Source organism: Cynocephalus volans, chromosome 2, assembly GCF_027409185.1.
Source record: "Cynocephalus volans isolate mCynVol1 chromosome 2, mCynVol1.pri, whole genome shotgun sequence".
Classification (NCBI taxonomy): Eukaryota; Metazoa; Chordata; class Mammalia; order Dermoptera; family Cynocephalidae; genus Cynocephalus; species Cynocephalus volans.
The window spans coordinates 213,033,684-213,060,619 of NC_084461.1; the positions used below are offsets into that span (position 1 = coordinate 213,033,684).

The window sequence follows — 26,936 nt, forward strand, 5'->3', positions numbered from 1 at the left end:
CAGCAGAGACTGAGGGGGGGGACTAACAGCTGGGTCTGTCCCCTGCTGGCTCACTCTCTGGCTGCAGTCACTTTGGGAAGTGGGTGGAGACTCCAGCACCTCCACGATGAGGTTCATCTAAAAGAGGGCCTGTGGAAGGGGCCAAACGGTGGGAGGAAGGAGAGTAGGTGGATCATTAACCAGCAGGGCTTAGCCCCATTGGTCCCCAACACAGTCAGGCCAGGGCTGTCACTGAAGGGGAGGAGGCTCCCTTAATGTATGTCCAGTGCTCGGTTGTCCCCGAGGCCTGGCCCTGCTCCCCTCTGACTGCTTCCCAGCCCTGGGATGGCGGAGGCCAGCTTGAGGAGCTGGCTGCTCTGGGCCCTGCTCCTGTACTCGGTGAGTCTTGGTGCTCCTGTCCATGTCCCTGCTGCCTCCCACTGGGGGCCCCAGGGCCAGCTTGGTACCCGGTGGGGGCTGCTGGGCCACAGTGAGGGAGGACCTTGTGGTCTTGGGGCCAGGCTGGTCTCTGGACAAGAGAGATCCCAGGCCCTCAGAGGAGGGGGGTGGATCGTCTCCAGGTCATGGGGTCAGAGAGAGACAGCTGGATTGGTGTACCTGGAGCGACTTCCATCTCTGGCCCTGCTGTGGGGTCCTAGACTGAGTCAAGGAGGTGCTGGCGGTGGGGCTCCCAGGAGCATTGCTTCGAGAGGACTGAACATCCTAGGGTTGGGATGGGTCCAGGGCGCTTGCTTCCTAAGTTCCTTGCTCACTTGGATGTCTGGGAGGTGGGTGATGGTTTTGGGCCCCAAGTTTGTGCTGGTGCTCGGGGGGGTGCGGTGGTTGGCTCCAGTGAGACTCAGGCTGTGGGCAGAGCCCAACACACACGAGGCACCTTGGGGCTCCCTTGCCTCTCTAGTGTGACCTCCCTGAACTGCAGGTCTATCAGACTCCATCACCCTCAGGAAGAAAGGCCTGGCTGCACGGCTCACTTGTCACTCCAATATGGGCCTCTGGGAAACTGCCCACCCCCTTCCCCACTGTGTCCTTCTTACCCTCATGCCCTCCCTGTCCGCCGCTGCCTGGACAGCACCCAGCTGTGCCGACTTGTGTCAGGCCCCCGAGTGATGTTGCTTTGCTCCGCAGGCCCAGGGTGAGCTGTACACGCCCATCCACAAGGCCGGCTACTGTACCTTCTACGATGAATGCGGCAGTAACCCAGAGGTGTCTGGAGGCCTCATGTCACTGTCCAATGTGTCCTGTCTGTCCAACACACCGGCCCGCAGCATCACGGGAGAACACCTGGCCCTCTTGCAGAGCATCTGCCCCCGCCTCTACACCGGCCCTGACACCACGCAGGCCTGCTGCTCTGCCAAGCAGCTGGTGTCGCTAGATACGAGTTTGTCGATCACCAAGGCTCTCCTCACCCGCTGCCCGGCCTGCTCTGACAACTTCGTCAGCCTGCACTGCCACAACACCTGCAGCCCCAACCAGAGCCTCTTCATCAATGTCACCCGTGTGGCCCAGCGAGAGGCCGGCCAGCCCCCAGCCGTGGTGGCCTATGAGGCCTTCTATCAGAACAGCTTTGCTGAGCAAACCTACGAATCCTGCAGCCGAGTGCGCATCCCTGCAGCCGCCACGCTGGCCGTGAGCACCATGTGCGGTGTATATGGCTCTGCCCTTTGCAATGCTCAGCGCTGGCTCAATTTCCAGGGAGACACGGGGAACGGCCTGGCCCCTCTGGACATCACTTTCCACCTCGTGGAGCCCGGTCAGGCTCTGGAGGACGGGATGCAGCCTCTGAACGAGGAGATTGTGCACTGCAACGAGTCCCAGGGCAATGGCGCAGCGGCCTGCTCCTGCCAGGACTGCGCTGCATCCTGCCCCGCCATCACCCGCCCCCAAGCCCTGGATGACACCTTCTACCTGGGCCTGATGCCAGGTGGGCTGGCTCTCATCATCATCCTCTGCTCTGTCCTTGTGGTGCTCACTTCTGTTCTCATGTGCTTCCGTGCGGCCCCCCGCAAGGACAAGGGCAAGAGGGAGGACCCCAAGGCCAGTGCCCGCCTCCCTAACACACTTAGCCTCTCTGACAGGCTCAGCCTCTACACACACACCTGCCTCAGCTGGTTCTTCCAGTGCTGGGGCACGTGGGTGGCCTCATGGCCGCTGACTGTCCTGGCAGTGTCCATCGTGGTGGTGGTGTCCTTAGCAGGGGGCCTGACCTTCACAGAACTCACCACGGACCCCGTGGAGCTGTGGTCGGCCCCCAATAGCCAAGCCCGGAGAGAGAAGGCATTCCATGACGAGCATTTTGGCCCCTTCTTCCGGACCAACCAGGTGATCCTGACGGCTCCAAACCGGCCCAGCTACAGGTACGACTCCCTGCTGCTGGGGCCCAAGAACTTCAGCGGGATCCTGAACGTGGACCTGCTGCTGGAGCTGCTGGAGCTTCAGGAGAAGCTGCGGCACCTGCAGGTGTGGTCTCCCGAGGCGCAACGCAACATCTCCCTGCGGGACATCTGCTACGCTCCCCTCAACCCGAACAACGCTAGTCTGTCCGACTGCTGCATCAACAGCTTCCTGCAGTATTTCCAGAGCAACAGCACGCTCCTGCTGCTCACAGCCAACCAGACGCTGATGGGGCAGACCTCCCAGGTCGACTGGAGGGACCACTTTCTCTACTGCGCCAAGTGAGTCCTCGACAGGGTCCTGGCAGAGGACAGGGAGGTGGTGGGCCTGCCAGGAGCTAGGCCAGGTGCACAGCCAGTCCTGAGGAACCAGAGGCTGCTGTGCCCATGTCTCTGTCCTGGGGCCACAATGTGCCTGATTCTCTGTGCACTCCTTCCCCAGCCCCCAGTCCCCTTGGTCAGAATTCCTGCTCACTGCAGCAGATTTGTATGTGGCCAAATCACGGTGCCCCAGCCCTGTTTCCATTCGGTCTTCCTGGAGCACTCCTGACATGTGGGAGCTCCCTCCTCCCTACTCTCGGCTTAAGTCTCAGAGGACTCTTATTGGCCCAACTCATGTTTGTGTTGGCTTTGTTTTTCTTTTTGTTTCTGTGCCAGGCCCTGGAGGGCCATCTGTAGCTCTTGAGGTACCATGGTGTACCTGGGTCAGGATGGGGCTGTGGCTAGCCTCAGGCCCCAGGTGCCAGGCCTGGTGTTCTAGTGCAGGCCAGTCACACATCCTTACGCCGTTTGGGGTTTGGTCCCTGGCTCTGTCCACCTGGTGTGGCGCAGACAGGATGCTGCTGAGGCTGAGAGAGAGGGCAGTGGGTGGGCAGGTGGAGGCCCTTTGAAGTTGGAGCAGAGCAGAGATCCTCAAAATGAACTTTTCATACTCTGTACACTTGAGAGCAAATGAGAGTTTAAAAGGCAAATAGCATTTTAGTGTTATTATGAAAAGTTTTGACCTTACAGACCCTTGGAAAGGTCTCCAGGACTCCTGGGGTGGCCCCAGGCCACACTTTGAAAACTGCTGGATTAGACAAGAGTCAATGCTCTCTGCCCGTCAGCTGAGCCCCAAGTTTGGACTGCTTCCCAGAGTGCCTGTGCCATGAATCAAAGGCTGTCCCTCAGGAATGGCAGGACAGAGGAGCCGCTGGTTGCTCTGGGACCACAGCAAGGGTCTGACCCAAGACTCATGTCTGATTGCAGGCTTACAGTCCTCGTGTATCATCTTTATTTTGATTTTGGATGCTCACAACTCTTGGGTGGTCTGATTATCCCCATTTCACAGACAGAAAAACAGGCTCTGAGAAGTGTGGTAAGCTGCTCAGGGTCACATAGCAACCGGCACTGTCAGGAATAGCTGGTGACGGATGCCCTCGCTTGCTCAGAGCCGACAAGGGCGTTAGAGAGCTATGTCCAAGAATCCCACTGCATCTTCACAGCCATGCACTCTGCAGAAAGCGTGACGATGAAGGTGTCCAGACTTGCCCCAGGGCATCAGGCTAGTGAACTATGGACATGTTGGCTCCTGGGCTCTAAGGCCCCAAATTGGAACACAATGCCTGGAGGGTTTGGAAGGCCCTGGGTGGGAGGAGGAAGCTGAGAGAGCAGCTTTTAAGGCAGCCTGAGCAAGACTGCTTGGGCTCAAATCCTGGCTCCCCCACCCCCTTGGGGCCTTAGGCGTGATGCTCAATCCACTTTCTTAATCTGGGAATCAGATAATGATGCAGTCTGGAAGGTCAGGCTGGTGTGAGGGGACATGAGAGGCACAGGGAGACGGTGCCCAGAGCAGTCCCTGCTGGGCACAAAGGAAGCACTTGGGGCAGCGCCAGCCTACTCCTGGACGGGCCCGCATGAGATCTTGTTGGAAGAAAGCCATTTAGAATCCACTGGGCCAGATGATCTGCTGTCAGTGTCCCTCAGCTCAGCCTCCCCGATGCTGTGGGCTGGGGCAGGCGGGGGCTGCAGGGACTGGACAGGGCCAGGAAAGTCCCCTTCCCATTGTGGTGTCTCCCTGCAGTGCCCCGCTCACCTACAAAGATGGCACATCCCTGGCCCTGAGCTGTATAGCTGACTACGGGGCCCCTGTCTTCCCTTACCTCGCTGTGGGGGGGTACAAAGGTAAGCTGGGCAGGCCTGGAAAGGAGCCCAAGGAAGGAGCAGGAATAATAGGAGGGTAGGAGTGGTGATGGGGGTTCCTGCTGCCTGGGGGTGGCCCAACTTATGCTGGTTGCAGACAGAGCCCCTACTGCCTCTTTTCTCTGCCACCTCCTTCATCTTCTCACAGCGCTGCCCAGGTGCTCTGGTGTTGTGCCTGTGTCCAAAGATCTCGCTTTTGGCTGAAAGAGGAATGTGGGGTATAGGGAGTAAGGCCATGATTCGAATGAGAAAGGGTGGAGTAGGAGAGAGGGGAGGCAGGGGTGCAGCTGGAGAGGGAGGGAGACAGGTGCAGCTGGAAGGAGGAGGGAGACAGAGGTACAGCTGGAGGGTTAGGGAGGCAGGGGTGTAGCTGAAGAGGGAGGCAGGCATGGGTGCAGCTGGAGGTGGGCTGAGCATTGCTTTTCCCAGGAAAGGACTACTCTGAGGCGGAGGCCCTGATCATGACCTTCTCCCTCAACAACTATGCTGCTGGGGACCCCCGCCTGGCCCAGGCCAAGCTCTGGGAGGGGGCCTTCTTGGAGGAGATGCAAGCCTTCCAGCAGAGGACGGCCGGCATGTTTCAGGTCGCATTCATGGCTGAGGTAGGGGCTGTGGGGTCCCAGGCTCTGGTAGTGCAATCCAGGTGGCTTCTGTGTCCCCGTCCTGCCCCTGCCCCTTCCTGCTTCTGTGTCCCCGTCCTGACCCTGCCCCTTCCTGAGGAACTCTGGACAGTGGCTGCCTGCTCAGAACAGGGTGACTGTGATAGTCATAGTCTTACCGGGGCTCACAGAAGGCCACCTGGCACGGTGAGCCAACACACTGGCAACACGGTGCCAGTGACTGAGCTCTTGCGAGCTGGCCTGGCCGGAGCAGGCAGTCAGCGGGGCTGGTTGGGCGTGTTTGCAGCGCTCTCTGGAGGATGAGATCAACCGTACCACGGCTGAGGACCTGCCCATCTTTGCCGTCAGCTACATCGTCATCTTCCTGTACATCTCCCTGGCCCTAGGCAGTTACTCCAGCTGTAGCCGTGTGCTGGTGAGAGGTGGGAGGGACACAGCCAGGTGGGCTGGCCGAGGGCCCCGGACATCTCCAGCAGGCCTTCTTCTAACACTTTCCTAACCAGAGCACCTGAAAACAGCCATGTGGACACACCCAAAGTGGCTCTCCCAAAGGGTGATGTTTCTTGGAAGTGCTCTGTGTTGAAAGGTCAAGAGCAGTTTTCTGTTCCTTGACATATCCCCATTTGTCCAGATATGAAGCTAATATTTAGCACGTCTTGCGATGCGTGCTCGAGGAGGATGTGCAGGCTCACCCAGGCCTTTGGGTGCCAGGGGCCTGCCCTCGGGAGGATGGCACTGCAGACGTGAGCTGCTTGCTGCTGTGGGCAGCACCGAGAGGCTTACCTGCTGCCCACTGCCCCCCAGACTGGGGTGAGGGGCCTACCCAGGGAGATGTCCTGGTGGCCAGAAGCCTGAGCCTGGCTGCATTGCAGGTGGACTCCAAGGCCACGGTGGGCCTAGGCGGGGTGGCCGTGGTGTTGGGAGCGGTCATGGCTGCCATGGGCTTCTTCTCTTACCTGGGTGTCCCCTCCTCCTTGATCATCCTCCAAGTGGTGCCTTTCCTGGTGCTGGCTGTGGGGGCCGACAACATCTTCATCTTTGTTCTTGAGTACCAGGTAAGAAGGAAGGAGTTCTCCATGGCCCTGACCACCTCCTCCACTCCCAAACCACTCCCCCGCCCCCCACCAGACGGGACTCGTGTGCTGGGCCTTCTTGCAGGCCCTGTCTGTGCAGTGCCACTCATGTTTGCAGTACCTGTAGAACAGAGTGCACTGACTAAGTGCATCCATCCCATCTGTCATGGAACTTGCTTTCTGTTAACCCCGCATGGCGTCGGGTAAATGCTTCCCGTGTTGGCTTGCTAGTGCCATTCCCATTTTTGTGCTTCTCTGCAGCGTTCCATAGGATAAATCCGAGTTGATTTAGCCTCCCTCTGTTGGGGAACATTTAGTGTTCCATGATGCTTGGAACAAGGATGCTATAGATATCCCAAACGCACCAAACAATTCTCTGGTTCAGACACTAGAAGCAGCAAGTGTGGCCGTGGAGAGGGTTCCCAGGGTCTGTTCCTGACTTGGGAAGGTCAGGGCAATTCCTCAGGCCTGGCCAAGACTCTGAGCACTTGCCAGCTCCCTGCTGGCCTTTCAGGGATGGCACCCTTGGTGGGCTTTGGACCTTATCCCTGCTGTTCCCACACAGAGGATGCCTCGGAGGCCTGGGGAGCAGCGGGAGGCACACATTGGCCGAGCCCTGAGCAGAGTGGCCCCCAGCATGCTGCTGTGCAGCCTCTCAGAGGCCATCTGCTTCTTCCTAGGTGAGCCTGGGGTGGCTCCTCCCCACCCAGGTGCTGGCCTGCTGGGTTAGTGCCCGAGAATTTTTGGAGAGTAGCGGATGCAGGGCACAGTCCCTTCCCTCTGCACCCTGTCTGTGCAGGTGTCCACTCCACCCCTGAAGCCAGAGTGCCCTGACAGCCCTCTGCTTCCCCACTCCCCAGGAGCCCTGACCCCCATGCCGGCTGTGCGGACCTTCGCCCTGACATCTGGCCTTGCGGTGATCCTCAACTTCCTGTTGCAGATGTCAGCCTTTGTGGCCCTACTCTCCCTGGACAGCAAGAGGCAGGAGGTAAGGACAGCTAGGCCAGGACTGGGGACCTCTGCCTGGAGGGTTTGGGGGGCTCCGGGTAGGAGGATCTGCCCCTGGGATCCCACCTTGGCTAGGAGGTGGGGTGGCCTCACTGCCACAGATATGGCCCAGAGAGTGGGGGGGGGGGGAGCAGGACATTGTGCTGGGAGGGGAATACTTGGGCTGCATATTCCCCTATTTCCCACAGAAGAATATTTTCATTTTGGAAATTTTTGGAAATATGCTCAAACCTCCCACCGTACATGAGGTCACAAAATAAATATGAGAAGTTGACAGAAGTTGAGTTATTGGTTCTGTGATGGTGTAAAATTCAAAGATATTTTATCAAGACAGAAAATAAGAGCAATGAAAACAGCACACGGGCATGTACCCATGACGCTGCAATGGCATGGGCCACTTGCAGAAGGTGGCACTCCCTGCGGGGGGGGTGGCAATGGAGGCGGTCCCCAGGAACTGCTCTGGGGCCACCTTGAAGTGCTGCCTCCTCCCTCCAGGCCTCCCAGCAGGATGTCTGCTGCTGCTTCAGGCACCGGGACCTGCCCCCGCCTGGCCAAAGCGAGGGGCTCCTGCTCCGCTTCTTCCACAAGGTCTACGCCCCCTTCCTGCTGCACTGGCTCACCCGCAGGGTCGTGGTGAGTGGGCCACACACCACCCAAGGCCAGGGGGACTGGGTGGGACCTCATCATGGGGAGATTGGGGTTGAGGGTGGAGAGGTTACCCCAGTCCAGGTGCCGATACTTGGGACTGGCACTCAAGTCTGCCCAACTCCAGAATGTTTCCCATGACATCCCAAACTGGACTCAAATTTGGGGGGAGATGGGAGGCTGTTGGTTGGGCAGGTTCTCATGCAGCACTTCCTTCCTAAGCCATTCCTGTTTCTGGCCCTGTTTGGAGTGAGTCTCTACTTCATGTGCCAGATTAGTGTGGGGCTGGACCAGGAGCTGGCACTGCCCAAGGTGAGCCTGGGCCCTTCCCAACCCTTGGTCCCCTGGGATTTGGGGAGGGGCAACAGCACAGAGCAGGTGGGGGCTGCACGGGCCAGGGGCTTGGCAGGCGGCACAGAATTGCTCACCCCCTCAGAGGTGCCCCAGTGCAGCAAGGGAGAGAAGCCACATCCATGCATGAAAAACACAAGAGCTAAGTGACGTCCAGTTTGTTTACTTTTTCTTTTGTGGCCTGTGCCTTTGGGTCATATCCAAGAAATTACTGCCAAATGTAATGTCATGAAATTTTCCCCTATGTCTCTTCTAAAAGTTTTATAGCTTTAGGTCTTACATTTAGGTCTTTGATCCATTTTAATTTTTGTATATGGTGGTAGGTAAGGGTTCAACTTCATTTCTTTGCAAGTAGATATCCAGTTTTCCCAGCACCAGTTCTTGTCCCTTCCATTGAATGGTCTTGCCCCCTGTCCAAAATCATTTGACCATATATGTGAGGGTTTATTCCTGTGCTCTCTATTCTGTTCCATTGGTCTCTATGTCTGTCTTTATGCCAGTACCAAACAGTTTTAACTACTGTAGTTTTGTGGTAAATTTTGAAATCAGGAAGTGTGAGTCTTTCAACTTTGTTCTCCTGTATCAAAATTGTACTGGCTATTCGGGTTCCCATATAAATTTTAGGATGAATTTTTCCATTTCTTCAAAAAATAACATTGGTATTTTTTTTTTTTTTAAAGATGACCGGTAAGGGGATCATAACCCTTGACTTGGTGTTGTCAGCACCATGTCTCCCAAGCGAGCGAACCGGCCATCCCTATATAGGGATCTGAACCCGTGGCCTTGTTGTTATCAGCACCACACTCTCCCAAGTGAGCCACGGGCCGGCCTGACATTGGTATTTTGATAGGGATTGTATTGAATCTGTAGATTGCTTTGGGTGTATTGACACCTTAACGATATTATCTTCCAATCCATGAACACAGGACGTCTTTCCATTTATTTATGTTTTCTTTAAATTTTTCAGCAATATTTTGTAGTTTTTGGTGTACAAGTCTTTCACTTGCTTGGTGAAGTTAATTCCCAAGTATTTTATCCTTTTTGATGCACTGTAAATGGAACTGTTTTAATTTCCTTTTCAGATTGTTTATTATTGGCATATAGTAATACAACTGATTTTTTTGTGATGTGATTTTGTAACCGGCAACTTTGCTGAATTTGTTTATTAGCTCTAACAGTTTATTTATTTTAGTAAAGCCTTTGGGGTTTTCTACATATAAGATCATGTCATCTATAAATGAAGATAACTTTACTTCTTACTTTCCCATTTAGATGCCTTTAATTTCTTCTTCTAGCCTAATTATTCTGACTAGGACTTTCAATACTATGATGAATAGAAGTGGTGAAAGTAAGCGTCCTTGTGTTGTTTCTGATCTTATAGGAAAAGCTTTCATGTTATTCGCCATCAAGTATGATATTTGCTGTGGGTTTTCATTTGTGGCCTTTATCATGTTGAGGAAGATCACTATATTTCTAGTTTTTTGAGCATTTCTATTAGGAAAGGATGTTGAATTTTCTTTTCTGCATCAATGGAAATGATCATGTGATTTTTTTCTTCATTCTACTAATGTGGTGTAGTACATTAACTGGTTTTCATATGTTGAACCATCCTCACATTCCAGGAATAAATCCAATTTTGTCATGGTGTATAATCCTTTTAATATGCTGTTGAATTCAGTTTGGTGGTATTTTGTTGAGGACTTTTGCATCAGTGTTCATAAGGGATATTGGTTTGTAGTTTTCTTGTAATGTCCTTGTCTGGTTTTGGTGTTATGGCAATGCTGGCCTCATACAATGAGTTCGGAAGTGTTCCTTCTTCTGCAATTTTTTTGAAAGAGTTTGATGAGGATTGGTGTTAATTCTTCATTAAATGTTGGTAGAATTCACCAGTGAAGCCATCAAGTCCAGAGCTTTTCTATGTTGGGAAGGCTTTTGTTCCCTCATTCAGTCTTCTTCTTAGTTATGGGTCTATTCAGATTTCCCATTTATTCCTGATTCAGTCTTTGTATTTTTTGTGTTTCTAGGATGTGTCCATTTCATCTATCTGATTTTTATGCATACAATTGTTCATAGTACTTTCTTATAATCCATTTTATTTCCATGGAATTGGTACTCGTGTCCTCACTTTTAATTCTGATTTTAATAATTTTGAGTCTTTTTTTCTTTAGTCTACTTAAAGAGTTGTCACTTTTGTTAATCTTTTTGAAGAACCAACTCTTGGTTTTGTTGATTTTCTCTACTGTTTTCCTATTCTCTTTCTTATTCTCTGCTCTAATCTTTATTATTTTCTTCCTCATGCTAGCTTTGGGTTTAGTTTTTTTGTTTTTGTTTTTTTCTAGTTCCTTAATTTGTAAAGTTGGGATGTTGATTTGAAATCTTTTCTTTTTTAATGGAAGCATTTATAGCTATAAATTTCCCCCTTAGTACTACTTTTGCTGCATCCCACAAGTTTTGGTATGTTGTGTTTTCATTTTCATTCATCTCTAAGTATTTTCTTATTTCCCTTGTGATTTCTTCTTTGACCCATTGGTTGTTTATGGGGGTGTTGTATAATATCCACAAATTTGTGAATTTTCCACTTTTTTCTTCTGTTATTTCTAACTTCATCCCATTGTGGTTGAAGAAGATACTTTCTACTGAGATTTAATATGTGGCCTAACATATGGTCTATCCTTGGGAATGTCTTGTGCACTAGAGAAGAGTATGTATTCTGTTGTTGGGTAATGTTCTGTGTATGTTAGATGTAGTTGGCTTGTTGTGTTGTTCAAGTTGGTTATTGTGTTGTTCAAGTATTTCCTTACTTATTTTCTTTCTTTCTTTCTTTTCTTTTTTTTTTTTTTGTGACTGGTAAGGGGATCATAACCCTTGGCTTGGTGTCACCCACACCGTGCTCGGCCAGTGAGTGCACCAGCCATCCTTATATAGGATCTGAACCCACGGCCTTGGCGTGCCCAGCGGCGCTGCCCTCCCAGCGCCGCACTCTCCCAAGTGAGCCACAGGGTCGGCCCTCCTTACTTATTTTCTATTTTGTTGTCTTATCTATTACTGAGAGTGGCATACTGAACTCTCCAATTATTACTGAAGAACTGTATATTTCTCCTGTCAATTTTGTAAATTTTTGCTTCAGATACTTTGATGGTCTGTTACTGGGCACATAGATGTTTATAATTGTTATGTCTTTTTGGTGTGTTGAAACTTTTACTAATATATAATGTCCTTTGTCTCTTGTAAGCTTTTTGATTTGAAGTTTATTTTGTCTGATATTAGTATGGTTACCTCTACTCTCTTTTGGTTACTATTTGCATGGGATATCTTTTTGCATTCTTTTACTTTTAAACCATTTGTGTATTTGAATCTAAAGTGAGTCTCTTGTAGACAGCATATAGTTCATGTATTTTTTATCCATTCTGTCAATCTTTGTCTTTTAGAGATTAGAGAGTTAAACCTATTTACATTTAGGGTAATTACTGATAAGGAGAGATTTACTTCTCTCGTTTTGCTATTTGTTTTCTATATGCTTGATAGCCTTTTGTCTCTTATTTCCTGCATTACTGACTTTTGTGTTTATTTTTAGTAGTGAAACTTTAAATTCCCTTCTCATTTCTTTTTGTGTACGTTCTATAGTTTAGCTTCAACAGCATAAAAAACTCTGCTCCTATACAGCTCCATCTCACACCCTCTCAGTTTTTGATGTCACAAAATTACATCTTTATGCATTATGTATCCAAAAACATAGACTAATGATTGTTTTTATGCATTAGCCTCTTAAAGCATGTAGAAAACAAAAAGTGGAGTTAAAAACCAAAGTTATAATAATATTAGTTATAATAATATTTTATAATTGTCCATTTATTTACCTGTGTCAAGAATCTTTTTACTTCTTTACACATCTTTGATTTACTGTCTAGTGTCCTTTCATTTCAACCCACAGGACTCCCTCTATCATTTATTGCAGGGAAGGTCTAGTGGTAACAAACTCCTTCAGCTTTTGTTTACCTAGGAATGTCTTAGTTTCTTCCTCATTTCTTTTTTTTCTTTTTCTTTTTTTAAAGATGACCGGTAAGGGGATCTTAACCCTTGACTTGGTGTTGTCAGCACCACGCTCAGCCAGTGAGCGAACCAGCCATCCGTACATGGGATCCGAACCTGGGGCCTTGGTGTTATCAGCACCGCACTCTCCCGAGTGAGCCACGGGCCGGCCCTCTTCCTCATTTCTGAAGGACAATTTTGCTGGAAATAGGATTCTTGGTTGACACTTTTTTCCTTTAGCACTTTGAATACACAAATCCACTGCCTTCTGGCCTCCACAGTTTCTGATGAGAAATATGCTGATAATCTTATTGAGGATCCTTTCTACGTGATGAGTTGCTTCTCTCTTGTTGCTTCCAAGATTCTCTCTTTTGTCTTTGTCTCTTGACAGTTGGATTGTAATGTGCCTTGGTGTGGGTCTCTTTGAGTTCATCCTATTGGAGTTTTCTGAGTTTCTTGGATGTTTATATTCATTTCTTTCATCAAATACGGGGAATTTTTGACCATTATTTCTTCAAATAGTTTCTTTGCCTATTTCTCTCTTTTCCTTCTGGAATTCCCATAATGAGTATGTTAGTCCACTTGATGATGTCTCAAGGGTCACTTAGGCTCTGCTCTGTTCACTTTTCTTCTTTCTTTCTGTTCCTCAGACTTGATAATTTCAATGGTCTTACCTTCAGTTTGCTAATTATTTCTTCTGACTGCCCAATTCTGCTTTTGAATTCCTCTAGTGAATTTTTCACTTGAGTTATTGTACTTTCCAGCTTCAGAATGGCTTTTTGGTTCCTTTTTAGGTTTTCTCTTTATTAGTATTTTCATTTTGTTCATAAATAATTTTCTTGACTGTCTATGTTTTATTTTAACTCTTTGAGCAACTTTAAGACAGATGTTTTAAAGTCTTTGTCTCGTAAGTTTGCTATCTGATCTTTCTCAGGAATAGTTTCTGTCAAATAATTTTTTTCCTTTGAATGGGCCATAGTTTCTTTTTTTGTACGTTTTTGATTTTTTCTTTTTTATTCTTTTGTACTCTGTGTGATTTTTGGTGGCTGCTATTGCTTTTTATTTTATTTTATTTTTTTAGAGATGACCAGTATGGGGATCTTAACCCTTGACTTGGTGTTGACAGCACCACACTCTCCGAAGTGAGTGAACCGGCCATCCCTATATAGGGATCTGAACCCACGGCCTTGGTGTTATCAGCATCACACTCTCCCAAGTGAGCCACGGGCTGGCCCTGTTATTGTTGAAAAATGTACAGTTGAGTCTTATAATGTTGTAACTCCAGAGATCAGATTCTTCCCCTTCTCCAGGGTTTGCTTTATTTTGCTTTATTTACTGTCGATGTGCTTGGAATCAGCCTGAGGTGTAAAATTAATGTCTCATCAGGTCTTTTCTGAGCCTGCACCTCTCTCTGGGCATTTGTGGTGATTCCCCTGTATTTTTGGATGCTTTTGAATGACCTAATCCTTAAATGTATGACTCCCAAAAAGAGAAAAAGGGGAAATGAAGGGAGAGAAACAGATGCTTACCCTTTAAATCTCCTGGAAGTCACTTTAGCCAGAGGTGGGGGGTTGCAACAAGGGTGGTGGGAGTTCCAATCATGGCTGCCTGCCCATGTGTCTTCATCACCAAGATCAGAAGCAGCAATCAGTGATCAGAACTCAGATCCTTGATATTTGGAAGACAGTCCTTATTGCCTACCCTGCCTCCTGCAAGCCATGTGCAAGCTGCTCCTGGAATGCATGTATGACTGCATTCCTTCAGGCTTGGAGTGGGGAATGGGTAGCTGCTACTGTACTAAAAGCTGAAATCGACCACAATTAACCACAATTTACCACTCAAGACTTATATTGAAAGCTCCCAGTCCTTAGTATACTCCAGAGTTCCTAAACAGTGACATCGGACAGCTTCTGCCAGTTTAATTGTTATCTAGATGGGGAAACAGATTCCTGGTGCTTCCTACTCCACCATTTTCCCTGATGTCATTCTGAGGTTTTATGTTATAGAAGGGAACAGAACATGAAGATGCCTGGTGCATGGTCTTGATAGTGTGCACATGGACATTTACATGTGCAGGCAAATATGGGCTATGGTCACAGGCCAGCTTATTAGACTGTGGCTGTGCAAACTTGGGGATGATAGGAAGGGTTAAAAGTATAATGCATGTTTGTGTGTTTGTTAATGTGTTCACACAGGGTGATATGTATTGCTCTGTGCTTGCAACCTCCATGAGTGTACTTCTGTGTGTGCACCTATGATTATACCTGTATGTGTGAAACCTGAAGCATGTATATCTGTGGGTACACCTTAAACTACGTACCTTTGTAATTGCACTGTGTACACCTGTGAGGATACCTCTGAGCATGTTTGTCTGTGCTCGTCCCTCTTTGTATGTACCTTATGTATGACCTCTGAGCATGTACCTCAGAGCATGCACATCCATGTATACATCTGTGTGTACCGCTAAGTGTGCACCACTGTATATACCTCTGTGTACCTCTGAGCATGTACCTCCAAGCATGTACCTCTGAGCATATACCTCTGAGCATGTAGTTCTGAACGTGTACCTCTGAACATGTACCTCTGAGAATGTACTTCCGTGTGTGTACCTCTAAGTGGGTACCTTGGAGAATGGACCTCTCAGCATGTGTACCTTTTTGAGTGTGAGCTAGTGTGAGCCCTTTAGGAGTGTGTATGGCCTCCCAAGGCTCACTGACGCTCCTCTGCTCTCAGGACTCGTATCTGCTCGACTACTTCCTCTTCCTGAACCACTACTTTGAGGTAGGGGCCCCAGTGTACTTTGTCACCACCTCGGGCTACAACTTCTCCAGTGAGGCAGGCATGAATGCCATCTGCTCCAGTGCAGGCTGCAATAACTACTCCTTAACCCAGAAGATCCAGTATGCCACTGAGTTTCCTGAGGAGTGAGTGCCTGGCCCACCTAGCCCCCTGGCCTGCTCCTTGTGTCCTCCAGTCCCCTCTTCCTGCTTGCTCTACCCCTGCCACTGCCCTGCTGTCCACCTGCTGCTATATGTCTAGGGAGGCCCAGCATGGGGGTTGGGCCACAGGAAGGGCCCACCCTCACCTGGCTGGTCCTGCTCCTGACTCCCCCGGCTCTCAGGTCCTACCTGGCCATTCCCGCCTCCTCCTGGGTGGATGACTTCATTGACTGGCTGACCCCATCCTCCTGCTGCCGCCTTTACAGCTCTGGCCCCAATAAGGATGAGTTCTGCCCTTCGACCGTCAGTGAGTGTGGGGCCTCGGTATTCATTCCACCACAGCTTGGGGAAACTGAGTCGAGAGAGAGGACTGGCGAGGCTTGTGCACCCCCCGTCCCTACTGCAGGGCCCATGGTGCAGGGAGTGGGCTGGGCCTCAGAGCAGCAGCTCTGTGAGGAACGTGTGTTGTGGCTGTGCTGGGCCACCAGGCATCCTCACACTCATGCTCCTTCTGTGTTGTGCCCACACTTGTGGGGCATGTGGCACTTGTGGGCAGTGGGACATCAGGTGTGAGAAGCTGAGGTTGGCATGTGGCCCTGCCACTGGAGCAGCTGTATTTGTAGGTGGAGTGAGAGTCTCCTGTGGGGCTCGTTTCTCTGCCCCAAACTTCCCTTCCCCACCTGTCCATAGGTGTTGGTAGTTCCTGTAACTAAGAGGGGAACTTCTCCCCAGTTAGAGACAACACGTGGGAATCTCCCTAGAAGTGACTTATGCAGGTGGGAATGCCTGGGGACCTTTGATGGGAGTGGAGGAGAAGGGGGACAGAGCAGGAGCTGCCTGGCCCTGGGGGGCCACTGCCCAGAGCCCTATATGCAGGCTTCTTCAACTGCTTAAAGTACTGCATGAGCTACACAGTCAACCCTGTGCGACCCTCAGTGGAGCAGTTCCACAAGTATCTTCCCTTGTTCCTGAGCGACCCGCCCAACATCAACTGTCCCAAAGGGTAGGTTCAGGAGGGGCTTCTGCTGGGAAGTGTGGATGTGTGGGCCCCAGGAGGAGGTGAACACAGAGGGGCAGGAAGAGACCATGAGGGGCATCTCTAGGGTGGCTATTGGCTGGACAGACAGGAGGAGGCTGTCCCTGGCTAAGCTTTTACTATGGTGTCTCCTTGCAGTGGCCTGGCAGCATACAACACCTCTGTGGATTTGGGCACAGATGGCCAGGTTTTAGGTAAGCATGGCCTTACCTGGAGTGAGGGACCAAAGACTTTGAGGGCCCCTAAGAGTCCCAGGGAACTGCCTCTCCTCATCTCACATCTTTTCTTCCCTCTCCTTTGTCGGGGGCTTCTAACTACCCAAGCCCTGTCAGCAGGGATCCTGTCTCCCAACTCCACGTCCTGAGACTTCACCCCTTCTCCCATCCCCAAGTCCATGGTCAGCATGCAATACGTGGAATTCTTTCAGCAGTTGATGCCATACTCGGGAGCCACCCACCCCAAGCTAAGCACCTTTTCTCATACAAGTCACACGCAGAGTCAGCAATGGGCAGCTGACTAAATGCATTAGGAGGCCCCGGTGCAGTGGAATCCAGCAGCCTCGAAAAGTAGTGAGGGAGGTGAAGCCAGACTGCTAGCAGAAAGCACTCACAATGTGTGGCCAGTTTAACACAGCAGACAGCAGAACAAGGCAGCGTGTGCATGAAGGGGCTGGCCTCTGTGCACACGTGTTTGACGTGGGGACTCTGGTGGAGCTGGATGCTGGAGATGGGCCTGGGGGTGGGTGGTGGATGGGGAAGCTTCTGATGGATTCTTTTGCTTTGTACTGAAATAATCCACAGTTTGAGTTATTAGAAACAAACTGACTGAGGGTGATGCTCGCCCCACCCTCCTAGATAAATATTCTGTGAAGTTCCCATCTTCCAGGAGGGGTAGCTCATCCCACCCCGCCCTGGCCCTGGTCCCTGGGCATCGCAGGCTCTGCAGGGCAAGTATGGCGGGGCTGGTGTGGACAGACAGGAGTGGGGTGTCTCAGTAAGGGACAGAGGAGCAGGCTGTGGAGGGAGCAGATGGGGACGCCAACCCCCATGACCTGGGGCAGGTCTGCACCTACCTCTGGACTTAGTCTCTTCACGTGGCACTAGGTTAGTCTATAGCAGTGCTTCTCAAAGTGGGGTCCACTGGCCAGCAGCATCAGCATCACCTCGAAATTGATAGAAATGCCAGTTTCTAGGCCTCACCTGAGACCTGCTAGATCTGAATTTCTGGGTTGGGGTGGCTATCTGTATAAACTGACTTCTAGGTGGTTCAGAGGCCTGGCAGAGGCTCTTCAGGCACCTATCCTGATCTAAGGATCATTCTGATCTTAGGTTGTATGTGTCCAAGAGCATTTCTCTTCTGTCCTTCTTTCTCCACATGTACATAGCTCTGCTGTTTTGTTTCCTGATATACATGCTCCTTGTATACAATGAAGAAATAATCTTTATTGTGCTTACCCAGCAGGAGCCCTAAGCCACAGTGCTAACAATTCTACTGTGTTCATTTTTCTGTCTTCCTTTTAGTTTTTTCTTTTAGGAATATACAAACTTGAAAACTATCTATGTTAATTTAAAAAAATTCGAATGCACATTTTGAAACCATAGAGAGAAGAATTTGGGTTCACCAGGGAGATCTCTTTAGGCTCCATCTGTCAAAGGTCATGCTGGATGCAGGTCTCTCACCACAGCAGGACCAGATACAGAGTGTGGTGCTGGTACAAAATGAAAATGCTGGGCACCTGCACAGACTTTACTAAGAATTTCAAATGGTAGTGGCAGAGCCCTGAACCCAGCCTGGTCACACGCCCATGCCACGGTCCCTAGGGCATTCTGAGGGTGTCCTGGGGCAGGCTCTAACCTTTGTGTTTCCCTTCCCCATGTGCTATGGCTGCCCAGCTTCCCGATTCATGGCTTACCACACACCCCTGAAGAACTCGCAGGATTACACGGAAGCTCTGCGGGCAGCTCGGGAGCTGGCAGCCAACATCACTGCTGACCTGCGGAAGGTGCCGGGGACAGACCCGGCCTTTGAGGTCTTCCCCTACACGTGAGGACCTGGTGGTCAGGCTGAAGGGAGGTGGGAGTGACTGCTGGGAACAGGAGGTTAGGGCTGTGGGCTTGTAAGGGATTGCATGAGACAAGGGCCAGCTTTGGCTCAGAAGGCTCCGGCTGCCACCTGGGACCTGCGCATTTCTCACTCTGGTCCCCAACATATGCCTTTCTGAGTCCCAGTGTCCTCCTTCTGAAATGGGGTGTCCTGTTCACCTTAAGACCTGCGAGGCCTGCACTTGTGGTCACACTCTGCATTCTGGCAGGATCTCTAATGTATTCTACGAGCAGTACCTGACTGTGCTCCCTGAGGGGCTCTTCACGCTCAGCATCTGCCTCGTGCCCACCTTCGCCGTCTGCTGCCTCCTGCTGGGCATGGACCTGCGCTCTGGCCTCCTCAACCTCATCTCCATCGTCATGATACTTGTGGACACCGTTGGCTTCATGGCCCTGGCGGGCATCAGTTACAATGCCGTGTCCCTCATCAACCTGGTCTCGGTAACCTGCCAGACACAAGCACCAGGTGGCCCCTGGAGGGACGGTTGGGGATCCAGCCTCATAGGACAGTGCCAGTTATGTCTAGAATCCAGACACCTGCCCCGCTGGTCCCAGTAGTGACCTCATCTCCTGGCTCCTTCCTTGCCTCTGCCTTTCTCTGCTGAAGCCCCCTTTCTGCCTCAGGCGGTGGGCATGTCTGTGGAGTTTGTGTCCCACATCACCCGCTCCTTTGCCATCAGCACCAAGCCCACTCGGCTGGAGAGGGCCAAGGAAGCCACCATCTCCATGGGCAGTGCTGTAAGTGGGGTAGGGTGGGCTGCCCTGTGCCCTGCCTGACACCCTGTGCCCTGCCTGACACTCTGTAGCCCGCTTGACACCCTGTCCCGCCTGATGCTCTGTGCCCCATCTGATGCCCTCTGTCCCTCTTGATCACCTGTGCCCCATCTGACAGCTTGCTGTAACCTCCTAGGTATTCGCGGGGGTGGCCATGACCAACCTGCCTGGCATCCTTGTCCTGGGCCTTGCCAAGGCCCAGCTTATTCAGATCTTCTTCTTCCGCCTCAACCTCCTGATCACCCTGCTGGGCCTGCTGCACGGCCTGGTCTTCCTGCCAGTCATTCTCAGCTACCTGGGTGAGTGCCCAGGCCAGCTCCTGCCAGCCTGCTGTGGTTATGATGATAACAATGACAACAGTGCATGTGCACCACAAAAACTCAGGGAGTGCAAATGTCAGAAGCACTCACGAAGCCAAGACCATGACCACATGGCATTTCCTGTTCTGGAAGCTGCTGTTGCTCACTTAATATATTGTGAACATCTTTCTTTGTCAGCGGATGTGCGTCTCACGTGGCCCTATGAATCTCTACTGCACCGGTGCCGGACTTTTAAGCATGACCTTTAGCAAGAAATATATTTTATGCTGAGAGGTGATGCGCATGGGTGCACACACACATATAACTAAAACAAATGTTCTGCAAAATAATACTTGCCCTTACCACATGTGAAGCATCCTCATATTTTTGGTTCTATTCTATCTTTAATTTTAAAAACGTTGGTGTTAATCTACTGGGTTAATTTCATGACTCATTAATGGGAGGTGATGTGTAGTTTGAAAATGCCACCCTGCAATTTAACTAGCTCCCAACTGGTGGACATCAGACTACTTCTGACTTTCCACTATTATTGCCGGTGCTGCAGTGAACAACCTTGTGGCTGAATCTTTGACCTCATCCTCCAACATTTTCTTAGAGAAAGTCCATAAATGGCTATTGTTAATGCCAGCTGTCAATACCCTCCAGAACAATTTTGCCTTTTAAACTTACCCTAGTAGTGTGCATCAGTGTCCATTTCCCTGTACCCTCGTCATTGAATGTGACCATTAAAAATCTCCCCCTGCAGAGATTTAAACTGAGCTCCCAGGACAAGGGTACTTCTGGCTCTCGGGGTGGGTGAGCTGGGATTTCAATTTTACCCCTCACCAGACTGTAATAATAATAAAACAACATCGGGGCCGGCCCGTGGCTCACTCGGGAGAGTGCGGTGCTGATAACACCAAGGCCCCGGGTTCGGATCCCATATACGGATGGCCGGTTCGCTCACTGGGTGAGCGTGGTGCTGACCACACCAAGTCAAGGGTTAAGATCCCCTTACCGGTCATCTTTAAAAAAAAAAAAAAAAAAAAAAAAAAGAATAACTCACATTTACAGAAGGGTGTGTTTGTGCATCAACACATGTGTCCTTAATTCCCTTCCCACCCCTAGAGGCAGGTATTGTTGTCATCCCCATTTTATAGATGAGGAAACTGAGACACCTGCCCCAGGTCACAGACCTGGGAACCTACACAGCTCCAGCATTCCTGAGACATGGCAGTCTCTTTAGGGATTTCCTGACCCTCTTTGGAAGAGGAGAGTTTGTGTTTTGGGCATGGCGGGTGAGACACAAGAGAGGGGCAATGAGGGGCAGCCCTGGGGTGTTCTTGGATGAGGGGAGCCCAGGGCCTAGGAGCTGCAGGTGGTGGCTGCTCCTTGGAAGTTCCCAGATTGCCTGGGGGAAGGGGGGACAAGGAGCTTACAGATCTGGCCCCCCCTACAGAGTGGCCAGGACCCCCTGAAGCTTGGGCCATGTAAGCAGTGACTCAGAAAGGCATGTGGTGAGCACAGAGCCCCCAAGGGACTTCTGTGCCCTGAGTTTGTTGTACAGAGTGAGGAACAGCTTCTGTTGGCTGCAGATGTCAGCACAGGGAGTCCCAGGAGGAGTGGGAGAGAGAGGCAGTCACAAGTCCTTGGGGCGGTCTGAGGGCTTTCCCTGAGAGAGCACGCCCACAGAGGCAGCCAGGCGTAAATGCCAACTGAAGCGGCTACTGGTTTGGGGGACAGAGTAGAGCAAGTGTGCGGGAGGTGCAGATTGAGGTTGGGGGCTCAGCCTTCGCTCTCTAGACATCCCCCTGCCTGCTTCTCTGATTCTGGTCCTCTGTCACTGTCTCTCTGCAGGGCCTGATGTCAACCCAGCTCTGATGCTGGAGGTGAAGTGGGCCGAGGAGGCGCCAGTGGCCAGGGCAGCCTCCTGCTTGAAGCACCCCTCCCCGTCCTGCACAACCAACACCTATGTCAACCACGGCTTTGACCATCCTGTCAAGGGTGCTGGTGCCATCAGCGGCTCTTTGCCCAACAATGGGAAGGGGCTCTGATGAAGCCAGAGCCCCCGTCCAGGCTCTGTGGCCCTGAACAAAGAGGCCATGAGGGTCTTCCCTGCAGCTGTCCCTTGACCCACCCTCTCCTCAGGGCCTGAAGGAGACTGTTCTCATGAGACTACCTGGCACTGGAGGATGGCACACCCTCTGGCCACAAGGCATCCAGGCAGCACCACCCATAGCTGCCCTGGTTTCCAAGTCACTCGGACCTCATCAGCTTGAGCTTGCTTCTGCTTCTGGGCCCTGGTTCTCAGAGCTGCCAGGAACAGACACACTCTGCACTGGTCCCAGACTCAGGCTCTTCCTTGATGCCTGCTTCTCATCTCACTTTTCCCTTCTCCTGTCAAAAAAGTCTCAATTCCATGTCCATAAGTCCTTAACACTCACCAGTGTCCCTGAGAACAGAGAGTGACCCCCATTCTGGCTGTGATCCTGCAGGAAACCAAGGAGAGGCAGAGGCTCAGGCCAGAGCCAGGGCTGGGAGGCCGGCTAACAGCCACCCCATCCAGGGTGCACCTGCAGATCTATCATCTCCAGTCCTCTCTGGTGAGGGAAGGCCCTGGGAGGATGTCCTCATAAACACTCTGGTCATGATTGGCCCCACCTGGAAAGTGGTATTTGGTTTGGCCTCTAGCTCCATCAATTACTAAGGCTGTTGCTGCTAATACAAGCCACTTGCATGTCTGAAGGCTGGGAGCCCTCGGGGTCAGGCCGGGCCTCCCACCTCCATCTCATGCATGGAGCACTAGTCTGTTAGCCTTAAACCAGCCCAACCTGAGCCTCTGTATAGAACTCTCCAGAAGCATAAACTCTCCAGATGAGAGGAAGAAGCCTTGCTCTGGGTTGTGCACTTGGGTGCCTAATAAATATCTGTTGAGCAGAAATAGTGTTTTATGTTACATGTCCTACTCTGGCTGCCTCTGGGTTCAAGATAATTTTTGTAAATGACACAAATAATACTTGTGTGGGAGAGTGATTTATGGAGATATTTTAGATTGTGTTTTGTTCTGTTTCCCCTCCCTCTTCTCAAGAAAGTAGCCAGGTGGTTGTGTGCCCTTGCCTTACAGGTGCCTTTGAGGAGTGGGAGTAACTTCCCCTCAGACTGGGCGGGCACAGAGCCTAGGAGTCAGCTGGGAGCAGGATGTGCAGCTTGTCCCTTTCCAGGGCCAGTCTATGAGGGAGGCAACACCTGGGTCACCTGCCAGAGAACCTGGCAGTGCACTTAGTGAGGGAGGGACCCACTATGCAAACTACCAGCTTCCAGGAAGGTCCCTTGCCACAACAGTGGATGAAAATGTCAAGGAATATTCCAGATCCCCCTGGAGCCTTTTTGGGAGCCCCTGGGTCCAGCCCTTGTGTGGCTGAGATGCTGCTGTGGCTTCCTATGCTCAGAGGGCCTGTTAGCATGTGAAAGGAGGACAAGAAAAAGGGGGTAGAAAGGAGCTAGCATTTCTGGAACCTACTATCTACTCACTGGTCCTCACAAGAGCCCTGTGTACCAGGCACCATTAGCCCTCCTTTGGGATGGTCGCTGGCTGGCCAGGATGGACAGCAGATCTGGTAAAGGGAGAGTTACCAGGGAACAGAGACTGAGGAGAAATCACACAAATCACCCTGTACAAACTCCACAGATAGACAAACAGATCTGAGGAACAAAACAGCTTCCAATAACAGTGACATTTCATAACCAGAGGAAAGGACAGACCATTCAGTAACTGCTGTGGGAGCAGTTAGCAAATCATTTGGATCAAAATAAAGTGATATCTATGCCTCGCACCATATACAAAAATAAAAGTACAGATAGACTAAAGAGCTAAACATAAGAGTGAAACTCTACAACTATTAGAAGAGAACACAGAAGAAAAGTTTCCTAAATACAGGGTCCAGAAGCCATAAAGGTAATGACTGAAGGTTTGATTACATAACAATTAAAAATTTCTGTAAACACACAAACACTAACAAAAAAATATATTAAAGAATTTGAAAGACATGAATTGGAAAAAATATTTGCAACATGTTTAACAGCAAAGGATTAAAATCAAGAATTTAAAAAGATAGCAAGTGGTGGGCTCGGTTACGTGGCTAATTCTTGCACTGAAAACAACAAAATTTCTGGCTAAAATAAATCTTGGTCATAGTATTATGTAAGTCATGTGCCATAAAATGACATGATGTTTTGGTCAATGACAGACTGCATTACGACGGTGGTTGGAGCAATGGGCTATACCATATGGCCTACGTGTGTAGTATGTTATATCATCTAGGTTTGTGTAAGTGCACTCCATGATGTTTGCACAATGATAAAAATACCTAATGATGCATTTTTCAGAACATATCCCCATTGTTAAGTGACCCATGACTACATATGTATACACATACACATACATGCACATACTTGTACATATTAGATGAATACAAATTTAGAATTATTATATCTTTATGGTAAATTGAAATTTTTATAGTTATGAAGTGTCTATAAAAATGTCCCTCTATCATTTTTTCAACCTTATAATGTTATTATACATACATACATATATACATATGTACACACACACACACACACACACACACACACACACACACACACACACAATTGTCCCTCAGTATCTGTGGGGAATTGGTTCAGATGCTCAAATCCCTGATATAAAATGGTATAGTATTTGCATATAACCTATGCATACATATATATTTAACATAACATTAAATTTGTTTTTTCTAATCACAGCTGTCTGTTGTTCTGCCTGCTATCATGCTCAGAAAATCCTTTCATACTCTAAGGTTATAAAATTATTTCTTAGATTTTCTTCTACTATAAATTTTATCCTTATTGTTATAGACATTCATAAATATATACTAATAACAGTGCAGAAGTATAAAGCTAAAAACTCCCTAGTCACACATTCAAATCCCACTGCTTACATGTATTCATCATCAATATTATTGAGCATCTACTCGGTCAGGCCCCAATACAGCAGTGAAGATAACAGACTAAGTCCCTGGTCTGCTTAGAACTCTTTAGATGGGGTGAATGGGAAGACCTTGCTCAGATGATACCCAAACTGAGACCTAAATAAGAGAAGGGACCAGGCCATGCAGAGATCTTAGGGAAGGCTGTTCAGGCAGAGGCAACAGCAAACACAAAATCTCTGTGGCAGGAATCTGCGTATTGGGAAGGCCTAAGAAGGGTAATGTAGCTGGAACCTGGGCAAGAGTGGTATTAAGTGCCTGAAAGAGTGGGCAGGAGCCAGACACACAGGGCCTTGGAGTCCAGATGCGGTATGTGGATTTTACTCTAAATACGAAGGGAAGAGAAGCCATTGGAGGGTTTTAAGCAAAGAAGTAATATGATTTGGTTTAGATTTTATTGATCAGTCTGGTTGTTATGTAGACAAAGAATTGCTAGGGATATAAGAGGCAAGGCGATCCTGTGGGATGATGGCTGGGACCAGGCAGATGGTGTTGGAAATGGTGAAAAGTGGGCACAGTGAGCACTGGTGTGCAGGTAGATTGGCTTGGATGTGGGTAGTGAGGAAGGATAGAAACTAAGGATGACTGTATTAGTCTTTTTCTGTTGTTTATAACAAAATATCTGGAACTGGGTAATTTGTAAAGAAACAATATTTATTGCTTAGTTTCAGAGGCTGGGAAGTCCAAAGTCCAGGGAACACATCTGGTGCGGGCCTTTGTTGGTGGTGACTTCAGTGATGCTGGGTGTCACATGGTGGATGGCTGAGCAGAGAGACAGAGCTAACTCCTTACTTCTCTTTTAAAGCCCTCAGAACCACGACCATGACCACCATTAAACCATCAATGAATTAACCCATTTACTTGGGCACAGTCCTCACCACCTAATCACCTCTTCAGGGCTCCACATATCAATTACCATAATAGGATTTCCCTCTTAACATTGTCACAGTGGGGGTTAAGCTTCTAATACATGGACTTTGGGGGACAAAATTCAATCCACAGCGATGACAAAGCATATTCATATGCACATCTATTTGAATATAATTTAAAACCCCTGCACAAACGTGATTCTGCCATATATTCTATTCTGCAGTGTGGTGTGTTCTATTACACACAAATTCATACATATAGATCCTTGGTAAATACATGTTGAGTGAATAAAAACTATGTATCATATATCACCTATGGTTGGACATTTAACTCCAGTTTTTCATAATTATATATAATGCTGTAATGAATGTCCTTGTAGAAATAAATTCATACACTTGCTTGTGCATAGCTGCAGGGTAAATTCTTGTAGTGAAACTGTGTGGCCAAGACTGATGTACATTTCGCTTTCCAACAGTGTATTGGGTATTTTCTTTTACCGTTCTTGATTTGCTCTTCACCTTTCTCCAATCTACTCTCTTTCCTGGGAGGCTGACCCAGATGAAAAGGCCCCCTTCACTTCCAGCCTCAAAACAGATGTGACCACTGGTTGGTGTGACAGGGATATTGAGGACAAGGAGACAGAGGTCAGGTGGCCTCTGCAGCTGGCTCCTGATTATGCTGGTTCTGGAAGCCACTTCTTTCCAGGCCCTCCAGGCCAGCGGTGGGAATGGCTCTCTGCAGTTGCTGGTCCCTTGGTAGCAATCTATCCCAAGTGGGGTTCAAAAGCGTTGACCACATCTTTGTAAATAGTCCTTTTTAAAAAGTCCCTTCAAATTACCCAGCTTGGGAAGGCCACCTGCTTCCTACCAGGACCCTGACTGATAAAGCTAGATTTTGTCAAACGGCCTTCCAAAGTTTGTACAAACTTACACTCCCACCAGTAGTGTCTAAAAGTGCCTGTTCCCCTACATCTTTTTATCACAGTGCATATAAAGTATTTACTAATAAAACACAGAAATCCTCTAGATTTACAGAGTGGAATATTTGACACCTTGAATTCTGATCTCCTTTATTCTTATTTATTTATTTATTTTGGCGGCCGGCTGGTCCAGGGAACTGTCTTCTTTCTTACTATACTCTTTTATTTTTTTGGTGGCTGGCCCATAAGGGGATCCGAACCCTTGACCTTGGTGTTACCAACACTGCATTCTAATCAAGCGAGCTAACTGGCCAGCCCCCTATTCTTATTTTTAACTGTTTTGTTAAACCATAGTTTTGTTTGTTTGTTTTTTCGGCTAGCTGGTATGGGGATCCGAACCCTAAGCCATAGTTTAATTTCAAGTGTTTTTCTCTCTTTTAAAAATAATGTCCTGGTATTTTTTTTATATCACCATATTCTTTATATGATTACTTTAAAAATCAATAATGAAATTATAAAACTAATTCCAATGTAGGAAACAGACAGAAAATAGTACAAATACACATAAGAACCTACACTAAGATTAAACACACGTTAACATTTTACCATACTTGCACCAGATCTCCTTTTACCAACTTTCTGTTTTGAAAAGTTTCACACAGGAAAGTTGAAAGAA

At 49.2% G+C, this 26,936-nt stretch overlaps 1 protein-coding gene across 1 annotated transcript; it reads left to right on the forward strand.

Annotated features, from left to right (window-relative positions):
* Positions 1 to 324: 324 nt before the first annotated feature.
* On the forward strand, positions 325 to 21,501 carry NPC1L1 (NPC1 like intracellular cholesterol transporter 1). Its single transcript, XM_063087764.1, has 19 exons — positions 325 to 378; positions 1,126 to 2,672; positions 4,453 to 4,553; positions 5,001 to 5,173; positions 5,478 to 5,606; positions 6,064 to 6,246; positions 6,830 to 6,944; positions 7,125 to 7,252; positions 7,768 to 7,905; positions 8,140 to 8,229; positions 15,031 to 15,221; positions 15,419 to 15,543; positions 16,113 to 16,239; positions 16,411 to 16,466; positions 18,165 to 18,315; positions 18,584 to 18,815; positions 18,999 to 19,112; positions 19,285 to 19,447; positions 21,305 to 21,501. Exons 1-19 carry the CDS (start codon positions 325 to 327, stop codon positions 21,499 to 21,501), a joined length of 4,014 nt encoding a protein of 1,337 aa, XP_062943834.1.
* The last annotated feature ends 5,435 nt before the right edge of the window (positions 21,502 to 26,936 follow it).

Bases quoted from the DNA above. Each gene is read 5' to 3' on its own strand.
- NPC1L1 (XM_063087764.1), top strand. From the start codon at position 325: ATGGCGGAGGCCAGCTTGAGGAGCTGGCTGCTCTGGGCCCTGCTCCTG. The intron at 15,222-15,418 runs GTGAGTGCCTGG...CCCGGCTCTCAG, and splicing joins GCCACTGAGTTTCCTGAGGA to GTCCTACCTGGCCATTCCCG. The intron at 19,448-21,304 runs GTGAGTGCCCAG...GTCTCTCTGCAG, and splicing joins AGTCATTCTCAGCTACCTGG to GGCCTGATGTCAACCCAGCT.